Below are 15,934 nucleotides of genomic sequence, written 5' to 3'. Positions count from 1 at the left end.
CCAGATGTGGAGAACTTTCTTACTGGTATGAATTTCCCCTAGCACTTCGCAACTGTCCCTTTCATGAGCGCTGTTGTATGGATGAATTTTAGAATTGCATGAAGCTGGGCCTAATTCCTTGAACCCTGTTAGGGCACCCTATCAGGAATATGGGTTCCTCATTGACCTCCTTCAAGCAAAAGAAATGTATTTAATAGAACACCACCCATTACCTAACCAATTTATTTAGTCTCCTTTCCCAATCAAACTTATACCAACTCTGAGAAAAGTCCATGGATTCAAATTCTCTTTAAATAATCCCTGTGAGAAAAGAAAGAATGAAAATGCGTCTCCAAGTTATGAACAAGTGTAGGTACCTGAAGAGGCTAAATCATCCAGTTTAACTTTTTTACAGAAGTCCCTTCCCGTGGTGATTTCCAGTTATTAATTCAGAAAGGAAAAGGGTCTCTGTGAGCAAGTCAGCGTGGATGGAACTGGAGGGTATTAGGCTGAGTGAAATAAGTCAATCGGAGAAAGACAATCATCATATGGTTTCATTCATATGTGGAATATAAAAAATAGTGAAAGGGACTAGAAGGGAAAGGAGGGAAACTGAGTGGGGAAAAATTAGAGAGTAAGACAAACCATGAGAGACTCCCTAACTCTGGGAAACAAACAGCATTGCAGAAGGGGAGGTGGGTGGGGGTTGGGGTGACTGGATGATGGGCACTGAGGAGGGCACTTGATGGGATGAGCACTGGGTGTTATACTATATATTGGCAAATTGAATTTAAATAAAGTATTTAAAAATAAATAAAATTTACAAAAGATATCACTCTTGTCCATAAAGAATAATCTAAATGAGAAATAAACACACAATATTGAGCAACTAACATGTCCTTGGTGGGAAAGAAAAAATAAAACCCACTGTGGTAGTATTGCTACATTGTTTGATTTCTCTGAGAATTGGGACCCGATGCAAACAGAATGAAATGGAGCATCAAGAGCACATTATCCAAAGGCCCCTCAAAATGTATCTCACCAACCACTAGATAAAATCATCCCTCTAGGTAGTATTTTAAAAAGTCACCAAGTGATATTAGCCAAGTAATTAGCAAAGTATGATTACAATGTCACCAACCTCTTTTCATTAAAACATGAAATATTTTCTTTAACGCTAATTGCGCTTTCAGTGTAAGGAGCAGTATATGTTTAGGTGGATTTTAATGGCTACAGAGAAAATGTCTACTATTTAAAATGAGATTTAATATATCCAAAGCCATTAAGGAGATTACCATCAGTAATTAATCAGAGAGTGCGTATAAACAAAGAAAGTCAAGAGGATTTTTCTGTAGAAACACAAACACAAAGCAGCTACCTTATGACTTCTGCATTCTGGATTTGTGTGGGTTTGTTTTATTTTGTTGGGTTTTTTGTTTGTTTGTTTTTGGGGGGGGGTTGTATGTTTTGTTTTTAGCAGTGTTCCTTCCTTCTTTTAAGCTGTGTTAGCCACTACTGGTCACTTCAGTGAGTCTAGGATCAGAGGGCAGGAGCCCGGAACAAGTTGTAAGAGTCCCCAACACCCTCGGCACCCCCAGACTCACTAGGCAGCTCCTGATTCCCCAGGGCCATTTTAATCCTCCCCAAAATGCTCCCACAGTTAATTCCTTTGGCTTTCAGAGAGGCTGGACCTATAGTTCTCAATGTCTGTTGTACATCAGAATCAGCGAGGGAGCTTTAAAAAAAAAAAAAATACGGGAATTTGGGTACTGCTTCCAGAGTTTTCTGATTCACTCAGTCTGTGGTGGGACCTGGATTACATGGGTTCTGGCAGATGCTCGGGGGGGTTCTGGTGTGCACAAGGGGCTGAAGATCACTTGTATAGATGTATCACCAGCCAAGCTTGACAGAGCCCAAGAGTGAGAGTCCGGGAGGATCTTTGGGAATTGTCAGCACACCACACTTCAAATATGTAAAATGGCATTAAAATAGCCTCAGTTTCCCCTTTTCGTATCTGAGATCTCCAAATCCAGCAAGAGCATAGGATTATTCAAAAACAGTCTCATTTAGAATTTGATTATCTAGCCCTCCAGGAAATGCTTGACCACATACAAACGGTCACAGGGTCTCAGGGTCTGATCCCGACAGATGTCCTTGTAAAGCACCTGTTGAAGCAAATTCTGCCACTGGCCCTTTAAATGGGATGGAGTTTTAATTTTCCAAAAGTCGTGGGCCAGTTGGAATGCCAGAAATGCACATTTGCTGCTTATGTTCCATTCGAGCCAACCGTCTCCAGCATCACTATGCTGATCTTTTGATTGTGTGATTAGTGAGAGACGTCCACCCAAGCCATCAGGGGTCGCCAGCAGCCCAGAGGCTGGCTAGAGGGGGTTGATGTCGCACAACCAGCCAACAATGACAACTGGGTTGTTGGTACCCTCGCGTGAGTCTGTCAAGGCTTGTTAAAAAACCGGAACTGTGGTTGTAACTTGGAGAATGCTAAAACCTCACCTGGAAAGATGTTTCACGTTTCCCCCGAGTGGAGAGTCTAAATTTTTGTGTTTGATGATAAAGGAATAGCCAAAATGCCGCGTGGCTTACCGCCAAGCGTGCCAATGGGGGACTCTCTCCAAAAACTGACATAAACGAGCGGGGTTAGGATCATCCTCTCAAGTGCATTCATCAGATCTATCTATAGCCCAGGCCAAATCAGGTACCGGCTGGCTGAAGGTCATGGGTTACACAGAGCTATGCAAATACTTTATTTTGGAGACAGCTGAATTACTCCCTGACCTGCCATGAGTGAGAGGGAGGGTCATCTTCACTGTTAGGCCTTCCTGCCCTTTCTAAAAATAGTAGGGCCTTTAACAAGAAGATATTTTAAGCCTCTCATATTCACTTGTCTCATGAGGAGAAGCTTATTTTGGCCACTCGCATGTGTCAGATGCGCCCGGAGCGTAGTTAGGCTTTGGAGCACCCTCCTTGCTCCTCCACACCGCTCATATAAGAAACTGGCAAACAGAAAGGCCCTGGGATTACGAGCTGAGAGGCAGTGGGTAAACATAAACGGAGGGGAGATACTTTTTAGGAACGCTTTTAGGAATATGCTTCCGAAATCCTCCATTTCAGACATTGGCACATCAGTCCTCCGCTTTTCGGATCTGTTTTCCTAAAACCTGGCTGTGATGTCGCCCCAGAGACCTCAGTGATCTTGCTGCTTTTAATAAATACTTATAGGAGCCACTGCCAGCCTGTGGATAGGGGAAACTCATGAGACACTGCCATCCAAAAGCTGAACGGCAAAAACAAAACCAAACAAAACCACAAATTCCAAAACAAAACCAAAAAAGAACCACCCCAACAATCCGTGCTCACAAGAAGACGCGCAGGAAAACACTGCGATGTACCTTTGACTGGGTGACGGGCCGTCTCAGTCCCCTGACCGGCAGGCACCAAGTCCTTTGTCTTATCCTCCTTTGGGAAACGAGTGCAAATCTTGGTTTTTCTGCACAACGGGGACCAATTATGCTTGGGAGGAAGCCCAGACTCTAGAAGCAAGATGGAATTGGAACAGGTAAACCCTGTACCACAGTCCTGTCATTCCGGGTCGGTCGTGCGTGGTTCTCGTGTTTGCACCTCTAAGAAATTTCCATTTTTTCGCATCAAAAAATCCAGATACGAAGCCGAAGCTGCTTTCTTCGCCAACCTGAAGCTGTCTGACTTCAACATCATCGACACCCTCGGCGTCGGAGGCTTCGGACGCGTGGAGCTGGTAGGTGATTCTGCTTTTCCTGCTCTCGGGAGCCCCTCTTCCTTTTGTATTTTTTAAGATGCCTCTACTCTCTCGTCGTTAAGTGTTACTGTCCCTGAATCAGTACCAAACGCTTTCGTGTCAGCACACCCGAGTGTGAAACAGGTACGGTGCGCCGTGTGTTACGGAGCCCGTAAACTGCCCATCAAATATAGACAATTTGATTTTTTAGAAAAACCTCTTCATTGTAAACGAAAGGTAAGCCCGTTAACAAGGAGCCATAAAGCGCCTTTTGCTCTGCTTCCTTAGTTCTGAGCTGCGCTCACCCACGTAATCATGTGCCCTACCTGCATGGAAATGTAAACAGAGAGAGGGAAATAAGTGGGATATGTATATTTTTATATTATATGTAGATTCATACATATGTGTATATATATAATACATATTCCTGTATTTCATTTCCTTTATATATATTGACATTATCACTATTGTAGTTACAGATCGAGCTCATGATTACGTTAGAGGATTTGGCTCAGAGCTACGGAAGTAGATAAATGAGTAAAAATCTCTATTTTATTAAAGATGTCTGATACTGCCTTAAAAATTTAACATAAATAATGTTGTAGTATTCTGTAATTCAATAAGCACCCAGTTAGAGTAACTCTAAGGTATTTTAAATATATGTATATACACCATATTAGATCATATGGTTTGAATATTTCACACACACTTATCTACTCAGACACATACAGGTAAGTGTTAGGATGATGAGGACATTTTGGTGCAAGTTTCTTCGTTCAACATATTGCATGAATGTATCAACCAAATGCAAGCATAGCCTGCGGTGTCTTAGAAATGCAAACATAAGAATTCGTATATCACAGTATAAACCAGAAAAAAAAAAAGTATTCTGGTAAGGGACTTGGCGTGTTCTGAGACTGTGTGGGTAGAAACCCTAGTTGAGAAGGCAGATTAATTTCCACCTCTCTGCTGAGCATGGAGGAGCCCCTGATACCAGACACCAGTACAGTATGTTAGGAACTCCCTGTACAGTGCAGTAAACAGTTACTGTTGCCATCAGGTGACAAGAGAAATCCCCTTCCATAAAAGTAGATTGACCCAGCGCTATGTTTGATATTTGTCCCTTTGTGCTGCCGTGGGATTTCTGGCTTTGACAGGCGAGAAAAATGCCATTTACCTAAACATTAGACAAAATAACAGGACAAGGAAAACATTAGACAAGAAAACTTCAGGTCCTGATGAGTTTCATGGAATTGGCCCCCTGCTTCCGTTAACACTGGTGGGAGACGCTCTAGTCGGGCTGCTTCTGACTTGACTTCTGACTTCATAGTGAGGATTTGTTGGCTGTTGAAATAGAAATCCAGGGCTGAGGAAAACTCGTTTCTCTGAGTTCTTCCAGTTAACACAGTCTTAGATTGCTTTTTTCAAGAACTTTGATTCTGTGACAAAATCTAACTGTTCGTAGAGCTAGTGAAGATTTATTACTAGTGTTATCTTTGTACTGGAGTGTTGAAGCGTATAAACACAGCTCAGAGGGTAAAGATCTTTGCCAGGAAGAGCTTATTGTCTGATGTGTTCATTTACACACTTGCTTGTGTCTCAACCCCTTTCTCAAGGAAGCACTATAAAAGGCAGAACTCCCCCAGAGGTTGATTTTATGACTTGTAGTTTCTGAATTATTTTTTAAAGACTGTGGTCAACAGAATTGTTGTTTCGGTTGACTAAAATAATTTACTGTTACAAATTTGTGGACTCCTTGGGGGCCTGAGGATCTCACGTCGGGGACCTGTATGTTTTCAGTATTTTATGGAATATAAGAGTTGACTTGGGATTTTTGAAATATTGAAAATTTGCTCACAGACACTGAAACCACTTCCAGCTGAACAATTAAATGCCAGGCTGACAGTGGAAAAGTTCTAGAGAGTTCCCTCAAAAATGTGTGAGGAGGCACAAACAACTAACCAGAAAATTAGGGAAGGTTCAATGTGGCCATATAAAATGTAAGGTGGTTTAAGGAGACAAAATACACGTGTGCGTGTGTGTACACACATGTATTATCTCCATCCCAGGAGGAGTCAACAGTAGCTCAGCCTAAGTTTCCTCTCTTAGATGTTATATTTTATTCTTCTACACAGACAGATGTGTATAGACTAATGAAAACCATGACCTCAGGAAATAATTGTAGTTGGGGTCCAGTTTGCAAAAAAAAAAAGTCAGATATACCATGAATGATAAATCCATGAAGGGCCATGAGGCACAACCAGTACATTAGAAAGTGATCTCATCATCTCGTGTAGCTTCACACTTCCAAAAAAAAAAAAAAAAAACAAAACAAAAAAAACAACCAAACAAGAAACACCTTATGAAAATCCGAATACCCAGACTGTCTTCCTGTTCAGTGGCTAGATCGCCAGCCGTTTAGGTGATGACTCTTACCTTCCGATCCGTTGTCTCTAGTCCTTGCCAGTCACTCACCTCCTGGTAATGTTCGTTATTGGGAATGAAAAATGTTCTCCTCTGTGACCGTTCCTGTCTTACATGTGCCCAGTGATGCCAGAACTGGGAGTCTGGCCTCAGCACTTTGTGATGACACATACCGTGGTCGTAGTGTAGAGTGAGTGAACCCCCAGCAACAGTGGTACAGGGGGCAGTAGTCAGCTTCAGAGCAGCACCCACACCACTCATCTCAGGAGGGGGACCAGGAAGAGCTTGGTTCCGTTGTGATTGTAGACTTGTCCTCACTCTCCTCTGAGAAGAGTGCGTGCAAGAGACTTTGGTCCACGTTATAGCGTGGTACGCTTGAGAGTCCTGCCTTCACATGGACTACTTTCACGTAGGTATAGACACATACTTTCACGTAGGTATAGACACAGTGCAGGACCAAGGGTACCTTGGACACCTGAGTGGACCTGAATGGACACCTGAACCTACCGGTCCTTCGTTCAGCAATGATGTTTCTTCCTCCGGAAAATAACACCAGGAAACCCACGTGACGCGTTAACTTTATGATAATATTTAAATCCTTTTCCCAGGTATAGATAATAATCTTATAAATTTTTGAATTGGCTCTGGAGAATTAAATTTGAATGTTAAATTAAATTAAATTAAATTAAATTTGACCTCCATTTCCTGGTAGGACGAAGTTAGGAGTTTTGTCATCATTTGGTTTACCGATTAGCTCTGTGTTATTTTGCATGATGATATGCCAAGGCTTCTTAGCATGTCTTAATTTTTTATTATTTATGTCAATCTAGATGAATTCCGATGCCAGAGGGTTTTGCGGGCAGGACAGTTGTCAAATAGTTCATTGCCAGTTTTTGGAGGGGGAGAATGTGATCTTGGCACATAACAGAAACTTGAATAATTGTCCAGTGATGAGACCAGAGGCTTGAAGAAATGGTCTTATACGAATGAGAATTCTGCTCTGAAGCTATTAATTTTATTTCATAAATGCTTATAGCACAACTGATTTTAGTGAGTTGATTATCAGACATGTCCTATTCACAACTATTACCTCCGGGAAGTCATCTGTACTGCTTTTTTCTGTTATTTGGCAGAAACCATATTTTCTGACCATTTTTTTTTTAATTTTGAAGAATGGGCTTTTTAATTTGTTCAGTGCTGCCTGTTTATCTTGCAGGAGACCATATTTCGTTTATAATAACACTTTCAGCAAAAGAACTCAGTTGTGTGTTTTTTTAATAGATGATTCACGCATTAAAGCAGTAAGCACTGCTATAAGACACCTCGGTAATCCTCTTAATTTACAAGGTATGACTGCAAAATAAGGAGATTGATTTTATAATCACAAAACAAATTGGGCCCATTGCTCTATGGTCACATTCCTAATTTACTTTTGCTCTTGTCAGAGAAGTGCTTGCTTTTCAGAATAGATTTGCACCAATCACCCTTTTTAACCTAGCAACCCGGATGTGGTTGCTTTAGATATTAGATATTTAATTGTTTAATTCAGCAATCCAAGGCCTCCTATACCAGCACGCCGTACTTAGATAACTATAGGGACAAAGATATGGCAGACATAATCTCTGTCTTCTTGGATTATATTCTCTCTATATCATTTATTATATATTTCTATAGCAAGCCTGTCTGCTCGAACTTAGAAAGTCTAAAGTAAAACAGTCTCTGCCTCTAGGGACTCAGTTTCCCGGGAAAGACAGTCACGTAAACTGATAAATAATCCAGTGAGCACAGTGTGAGCAGCATATGCGCAGCGCATGGAAGAGCAAGACATCTCGGGGGAGGTTGCATCTCTAAGAGGAAGAATTAGGGCATCTACGTAAAGGACTTGAGGCATCACGGTACGCTCTTGTCAAATGCAACGACAGTGGGGGGGGGTATTGACAAACTGATATTAATCATGTTTTTAAATTAATGACACCACTTCCTTACTAAAATAATCAAGCCTTGCATCTGAACTCTGCTCTGTGACCTTCATATGGCTCCACATCCAGTAGATCATTTCACCTGTCTAGCTACCCTGGGAGGGGGACACGGGACACGATCCGCTTTTACTAGAAGGAAATCAGGATTAATGCATAGAGCCTAAGACCATGCGGTCAGTGAAAGGGCTGTTGTTATTGCCTTGAACTACGGACTTTTTTTTTTTTTTTTAACTAGAAGCTTTCTCATCCTGGCTTCTAACAATATTTAGATTCTTATCACACCCAACAACAGCCACCGTGATGAAATCGAACAGACGTCATCACATGTACATCTTTGTTTTAAAAAACTTCCTTTAGAATTGAAGAACCTATAATAACCCAAATCTAGAATAGATGCTGTGATTATCCCCTATTCATATCGGCCTCTGTCGAGCTTTCAGAGGCTCTTCCTTCTTTGAATATTTTGCTGCTCTTATTTCTGTGGTAAAATGTGGAGGACAAGAAAAAGAAAAAAAGCCATTATACTGTCGTGGCTGAAATAGCTCCGGAGTCAGACCTTCTGGGTTCCGATCCTCCCCTCTGGGCATGCTCGCTCACTAGCTCAGAGGTCCCTGACCACCAGGCCTCAGTTTCTCCTTCTCCAGCTTGAGGATAATAGTAGGACATGAGCGTCACAAGGTTACAAAGATTAAATGAGTGAAAGCCCCTAATGAGAGCTTCACACCATAGGTCAGTAAGTGTTGTGATGCTATTATTACTAAAATATGCTAATGATAAGTATTATCCCCAACTCTACTCACAGAAAAGGAAGGGAATGGAATAATTTTACTCTTTTTTTCCTCCCTTGCTCTGCTGAGTACCCAGGTAGAAACATTTCTCCATTGTAACAAAGAGCCTGAGGTCTTCAGATGACCTCAGTGACGGCTTCTGTTAAATCCCCACAAAGCACTGAAGCTCCTTCCCTTAGGACACCTGGCGTGAGTGGAGGTGGGAAACCATTCCCAATCTTTCCCCCGCTGAGCCTTGTACACCTGAGGTCGCCTGCTCGTATTTACCCATTTCTCTTCTCTGTTAACAAGCTCCACCTCTTCATCTCTCAATAGGAAACAGTTTCTGCTGAATCCTACCCAGTTCCTCCCCAGTCTTCTTAAACCCTGGAACCCCAATGGGGCACCATGAGGGTCTGGCTCTTGCCAAGTGGACCATACAGGCCCCCTGTGCTCCAGCCCCACGAGAGGACAGTGCAGGAGAGGGCAGGGTGGCAGCGAGTCGCAAGGACTCGCCTCACCCGGGTCTTAGGGCCGTAGTGGATCTAGAGCCCCAGCGTGGCATTTTGTCCAGCTGCTTGGCACCCGGAGTCACATGCAGGGGGGCCTGGAGGGCTGTGTCCACCAATAGAAAACGAAAGGTCATCAAGGAAGATAGTAGGTGCTAAATCCATGGTTTGCTCAGCAGAGTTTTGTTTCATCGTTACGAAAGGCGAACAGCTTAACTGCAAAGGGAAACCCCACCACGTAAGATGAAAACATTTGAGAGCTTCTTCACTGGCAGGCCACGGGGCAGTGAAACAGAATAGCTGTGGTCTGGCGGGGCACCACTGCCACGTGTACCCCCAGGGACGCACTGCAGAGGACACCTGCCGTAAGGGCCTGGCTCACCCGGCCGAGCCAGGGCTCCGCACTCCTTGGAAACTCAGAAGTTCGTCTGGGTCAAACCCAGCCCTTTCCCTGGTCATTCCTCATTTTAGGTGCAATCTTCAAAAGAGTATAAGCTGACACAAATGCTTTATTGTCACAAAGAGCATTGACTTCTAAGGATGTTGCTCAGGTGGCCAATGACAATCCAGTTCAGTAGGCCCTAGAGGAGCCTAACAGGTGCGGTCACGACCTATCCTGCACCTCTTAAGATTGGCTTTGCTCCTTGTAACGTGTACTGAGAAATCATCTCCACTTTGACGTTAGGCTAATAAACGTGTATTAATTCATCTTGTTACTGTAGACTGTAATTTATTCAATACACACTACAGATCGTTACTTGCTTATGCATCTTTTGAAGTTACCAATTTTATATACTATCTACAGAAAAGGATATTTCTCATTAAAAATATTGTACATCAGTGTCGTAAAGTAAAATGTTCTTTGCTCCTCCAAAACCATGTGTTATTCTAGAAAGATTGGTGTAAATCTGGAAGGCACTAGACATGTCTTTCCAAGGGTTACGATGGGGCGATAAAAGAGTGTATCCAAAAAGTTAACATTTTGGTCTCTCTTATGTTTTCTGGAACAATTTATGGGCACATCACATTCAGCAAAAATTTAGCAACTATAAAATCCCTCAATATATTTTTTTTTGTGGGATCAGAAAGAGCAGAGGTGATTCCTGCCCTTAAGGAATTTCTGCCTCCCTGTAAATAAGAAAATAAGACTAACACACATGACAAAGAGCACATGAAATCCTTTAGTGGTGTATTGACTTCTAAATTATGGAGACAGGTTCGTCTTTCAGAAAGAGGGAGACCATTTGGAGCTGATTGGGTCGCAGAGGCCCCAAGGCGGCCCGGGAATCACGCCAGGTCCTAAGGTCCTACATAGGTTGGGATGTAAGTGAACAGCTGGGAAAGGCCATTCCAGGCAGACGTTACAACACAGAGGGCCACATGTCTTCACAGGCCGCCGGAGCAAGTGGCCCACCGCCCAGGGGTGGTGTGGAGGAGCAGGGGGAAATGCCCTTAGCCCCCATCAGCCGGGGGTATCTCTGTTCTATTCCTAGAGGAGGTCAGACAGGGAGGCATTAGGCATCTGGGGGCATCAGATCAGGTGATGAAAGCATAAAACGTGGGCTCTGCTCTCAACTTCCACCTGTGCAATAAAAGAATACACCATAAGGTAGACGGGACAGGCTATTTTTAGGAGGGGGAGCTGCTCCCCAAAATAAACATCATAATTTCGCTTCTGAATAAAGTAGTTTACTTTGGGCCAAGATGTAGTCCATGTCCCTGAAAATTTCATGTAAACACTTTTTTATTTTTATTCTTTCATCTAAACACTTTAAAGGGAGCTCTCGTTCACAAGAAGGGAAATATGTTAGTAATGTTGAAAATAGCCATGGTCTTACACCATTTCGTCTTATCTTGTTTTGTGGGGGGAACAATATGAGGAAGCCATTCTGTAAGTGCCAGGGTGGCTCAGCAACTGTATACGTGTGATTTATTGCAAATTCGTGCTGTGTCCCTCATCTTAATATCCCCGCTTGCCCCTGACCCATAGGGCAGGTTAGCTTGAACATGGAGCTCTGAGATCAGGAGCTTCCAAGGGCCGGGTGGCTTGGCTCTGAGCCCCCTACGCCAGGCAGCTGCCTTGCAAGTTCCCAGCAAGAGCAGAGAGAGACCATCAGCCCCCAAAAGGAATCAAATAAACTCAACCAGGGGGAGCCACTGCATGGCCACGGCCCATCCCTGATTCCACATGGACAGAGCAGCTTAAATGTTTAATGTGACTGTTCAGCATGAGCAAAAAATACTGAATACTGGAACTGGCTCAACAGTGTTTGAAGTACATTTGTACTTGTACTAAAACTTATGAAAATTTTGAAATACAAAACCAGGGAAGCACAAGCTATTTAATATCAGGGTAAAGTTTCAGTATAACACATATCAAGACATTAAGAACCGATTATAAGCCATTTGATTAAAATTCTTCCCGTACGTAACAGAAACACCCCCGAAGTTCTTTACGCCTTATGTCTCAAAAGCATGACGGGAACACACACACTTTCATGAGTTACCCCGATCACATTTCAGGGAGCTGAATTTTGCAACAGAGGAGTCTCTGTTTCATTTCAACTCACTTCAAACCTTCGGAGAGTCAGTAAATGAAAGAAACTGAAGCATCAACATAGGAGTCAACTCCGTCTATGTCAAATTTTAGTTTAGAAGTGTGCTTTTAAGTATTAGAATAAGTAGAATTATGGGAAATATTTTAGTGATTTAGAAATATGTAAGCAAGTTTGACAACTGCGTGTAGTATTTCCTTATGCATATGAATGAGATTGGGCATAGAAATCAAGTATCGGTTGGGACAAGAAAATATTTGATGATTTGATAATAAGGGAAAGTAATTTTTTTTTTTTTCTTTTTTGCCTATCCCTTCCAACCTCCCCTTGGCAACCTTCAGTTCATTCTATTTAAGAAGCTGGGTTTTTTTTGTTATTTGTTTTGATTTTTTGGATTCCAAATAAAAGTCCATAATATGGAATTTATCTTTCTCTGTCAGACTTATCTCACTTAGCATAATATCCTGTAGGTCCATCCATGTTGTAGAAAATGGCACGATCTCATCCTTTTTTATCAGTCATGAAAAAAGACTAATATATTCCTGTGTGTGTGTGTGTGTGTACATACACATATACACACAACCACATCCTCTTTATCCATTCATCTACCAATGAACACAGGTTGCTTTCATATCTTGGCTATTAATAATGCTGCAATAAACACAGAGGTGCAGATATCTTTTTGAATTAGTGTTTTTGTTTACTCTGGGTAAATACTAGTAGAACTACTGGATCATATAATATTTCTAATATTATGAGGAAGCTCCATACTGTTTCCCACAGTGGCTGTACCAATGTATATTCCTGCCAACAGTGCGTAAGAGTTCCTTTTTTTTTCTACATCCTCATTAACAGTTATTGTTTCTGGTGTTTTGATTTCAGCCATTCTGACGGGTGCGAGGTGTTTAATAGGACACTGTTGTTTGGTACTTGGATTAGTGATTTCACACATCTTGTCGTGTGTCTATTGGCCATTGTGGGTCTTCTTTTGAAAAATGTTTGACTCCTCTACCCATTTTTTAATTGGATTGTTCGGTTTTTGACGTTGAGTTGTAGAAGTTCTTTATGTATTTTAGATAGTAACCTTTTATCAGATGTGCCATTTGCAAGTATCTTCTCCCATTTAGTACATTACTTTTTGTTTTGTTGATGGGCTCCTTTGTTGTACAAAAGCTGTTCCTTTTGGTGTGGTCCCAATTGTTTATTTTTTATTGTTTCCTAAATAAATATTGTTTAGGATGATGTCAAAGAGCTTACTGTCTATGTTTTCTTTTAGGAGCTTTATGGCTCAGGTCTCACATTTAGGTCTTGAATCCATTATGAGTTTATTTTTGTGTATGATGTAAGAAAATGATCCACTTTCATGCTTTTACATGTGGCTGTCAGGTTTTCCCAACACCATTTGTTGAAGAGATGGTCATTTCCCCACTGTATACTCTAGCCTCCTTTGTGATAAATTTACCATAAATTCTGTTCCATTGATCTAGGTGTCTTTTTGTGTCAGTGATGAAGGAAAATGAAGTTTATCGTATTGATTTTAGTAATCACTACAAAGGGAAATAAGGTTTATTTTACACAGATACTATGTGGAAGAGAAATGATATATTTAAATTGTACATTTCCAAAATGTAAACCATTTTGATTCAATATAGGTAGCCTTTTGAGTCAAAATGAATCAGTGCTAATTCCTGAATAAGAGAAGCACAAGTATTCTTTGATTTGCAAGTGACTTCTATAAAATAGCCCAACCATTTGTTCATTTTGTACTTAAAAATAGAAACATATGACGTTCTTTTCCTGATCTTCCTCCAAACTAAAAGTTAAATGTCTTTTTTGAAAACTATCTCCTCTATGAAAATAGTCTTACTTGGCGTCTGATCAGTTTGAATTTAATAATATAAACATTTCCTGCTACAGAACTGAATTTTAAGTCTGAAGGCAAGTTATAAAGCAAACGGAACTGGCATTTTTGACCAGGGGTTGAGGCGAACACAGGAAGGAAAACAAAGATAGGAAAAAAGAGACCTTCTCTTGATCGTCACTTGTGCAAATGACAGAGGAAAACGCAGATAAAATAAGCTATTTTTTTTTCTATGCTCCTCTGATCTGAATGGTACACACGAGCATTTACGTATATATAAACCACTTAGTGGTCATCTATGAAGTAAGTTTTACACATAAAATCCTTACCGTAAAATTGTGTAATGGTGCCATGCCTCTATTCCTCCTGTCTGAAAAGCTTTTAAACTCTGGCATCTGTTTAAACTCATCATCCATCCTTTGGATTCTCTGCGTCAGCTGGATCTGTGTCACACGGGCTGTGACAAGTCCCTCATGCTCTCCTCCCTTGTGCGTCCTTTGGAACAAACCAGATGCCATGATTCATTCTTAAGTTTTGGACACTGACTAAGGGAAAGAGAACGTCTGATGTTATCATGCAGTTCAGAGAGAAAGATGAGGGGTAAGACTGTATGAGCAACTAGTGAGAAAAGAAGTTTTAAGCACAGGGGATTTTTCTATCACGACCGTAGTAGTGTTTGCCGGAAATTGTAGTACTATTACACAGAGAAAAATAATTCTCATAGAAGGATTAGCATTTTTTTTTTTTTTGGTTAGGAAACACTGAGGAATACAATCCAATGTTAATGTATAGAATACAAGTTTTCTATGCACTTAAAACTTTTTGCTTCCTTTTTCTCCTGAATATATGAGCTCATGAGTTTGTCATGTCCAAGAAGCTATTTGAGTCACTGTGATAACATTGGCTTTCCCTCCTCTTTGAAAGAAAGTCTTCTTAAATTCAGACAGATTTTCCTGTTCTTTTGTTTTCCTTAATTGGTTGGGACAACTAATCAAAACAGATTTAATTATGATTTTTAAGAGTAAAATACTGTTTACAAGTACCCACTTTATTTTTTTTTTAAGATTTTATTTATCCATGAGAGACACAGCGAGACAGGCAGAGACACACACAGGCAGAGGGAGAAGCAGGCTCCCTGCGGGAGCCCGATGGTGGGACTAGATCCCAGGACCTCGGGATCATGACCTGAGCCAAAGGCGGATGCTCAACCACTGAGCCACCCAGGTGCCCCAATGGTTGAGATCTAAACACAAGTAGCCACATGTCAGAGCGCCCACTTTCAACCAGTGCCCTCCCCTGCACATTAGGGGGGGTGGGGTGGGTTACTCTGCAAAGGAAGACAGCTGGGAGCATACGACCCAGCCAGGCTAGGAAGGATTCCTGAGGAAGGAGAAGAGAGGCACACATTCTTTCCTCCTCTCTCACTTGCCTGTTTCCACACAACACGTATCTCCTATCTCTAGCTGACCCTACTACAAAATCATCATTATCTCAAGTTCACAGGAGCAGACTTAAGGCACTTTGTTTGACCAACTGGAAAAATAAAAAAACAAACTTCATTTCACTGTGAAATTCTCCATGGATCAGTTTTGTGAAAACACTTTCATAATAAAGCCTAAGAGCTTAGACCTAGTAAATACAAGTAGCTGTAATTTACCCTGAGAGTTTTTGTTGCACAAAAGAATATGGCAAGTCCTTTAAGAAGATGAATAGTGTGGTTCAGTCCAAACTTGAATACACTGCTATGCCATATACAATTTCTCAAGGTCTTTGCATTCATGGAATTCTAACAGAGTTGTTCCCATTGAACTGGAATCCTTTGAGAGAACCAGACATTAATACATAGGTAGTACAATGTAAGGGAGACTTTAAAATTTATTTTCCATGAGCGTCATTGTGTTGTCTCTTCATAAAAGGGATATATGCTAACTGCGCAAAAGTTAAGCAATTCAAAAAAAAACCAAAAAGAAGTAGGACTAAAAATTTCCCTAAGGTAAAACCATTATTAACATATGGGAGGGGGGTGCAGCCTGGGTGGCTCAGCAGGTTAGCGCTGCCTTCAGCCCAGAGCCTGATCCTGGAGTCCTG

General features: G+C 41.4%; 1 protein-coding gene across 5 annotated transcripts in view; it reads left to right on the top strand.

Moving 5' to 3' along the window:
* PRKG1 (protein kinase cGMP-dependent 1) overlaps positions 1 to 15,934 on the top strand; it is a 1,199,428-nt gene that overhangs the window by 1,142,564 nt on the left and 40,930 nt on the right. For all 5 annotated transcript variants that reach the window (XM_038576027.1, XM_038576026.1, XM_038576028.1 and 2 more), the window contains one exon: positions 3,655 to 3,751. In XM_038576027.1, coding sequence (XP_038431955.1) covers positions 3,655 to 3,751 — 97 coding nt within the window. The remainder of the gene's footprint in view (positions 1 to 3,654; positions 3,752 to 15,934) is intronic.

The sequence above is a fragment of the Canis lupus genome, chromosome 26 (genome assembly GCF_011100685.1).
Source record: "Canis lupus familiaris isolate Mischka breed German Shepherd chromosome 26, alternate assembly UU_Cfam_GSD_1.0, whole genome shotgun sequence".
In the NCBI taxonomy this organism is placed as follows: Eukaryota; Metazoa; Chordata; class Mammalia; order Carnivora; family Canidae; genus Canis; species Canis lupus.
The sequence above is the reverse complement of the archived record's forward strand: the minus strand, read 5'-3'. Positions and strand labels throughout refer to the sequence as shown.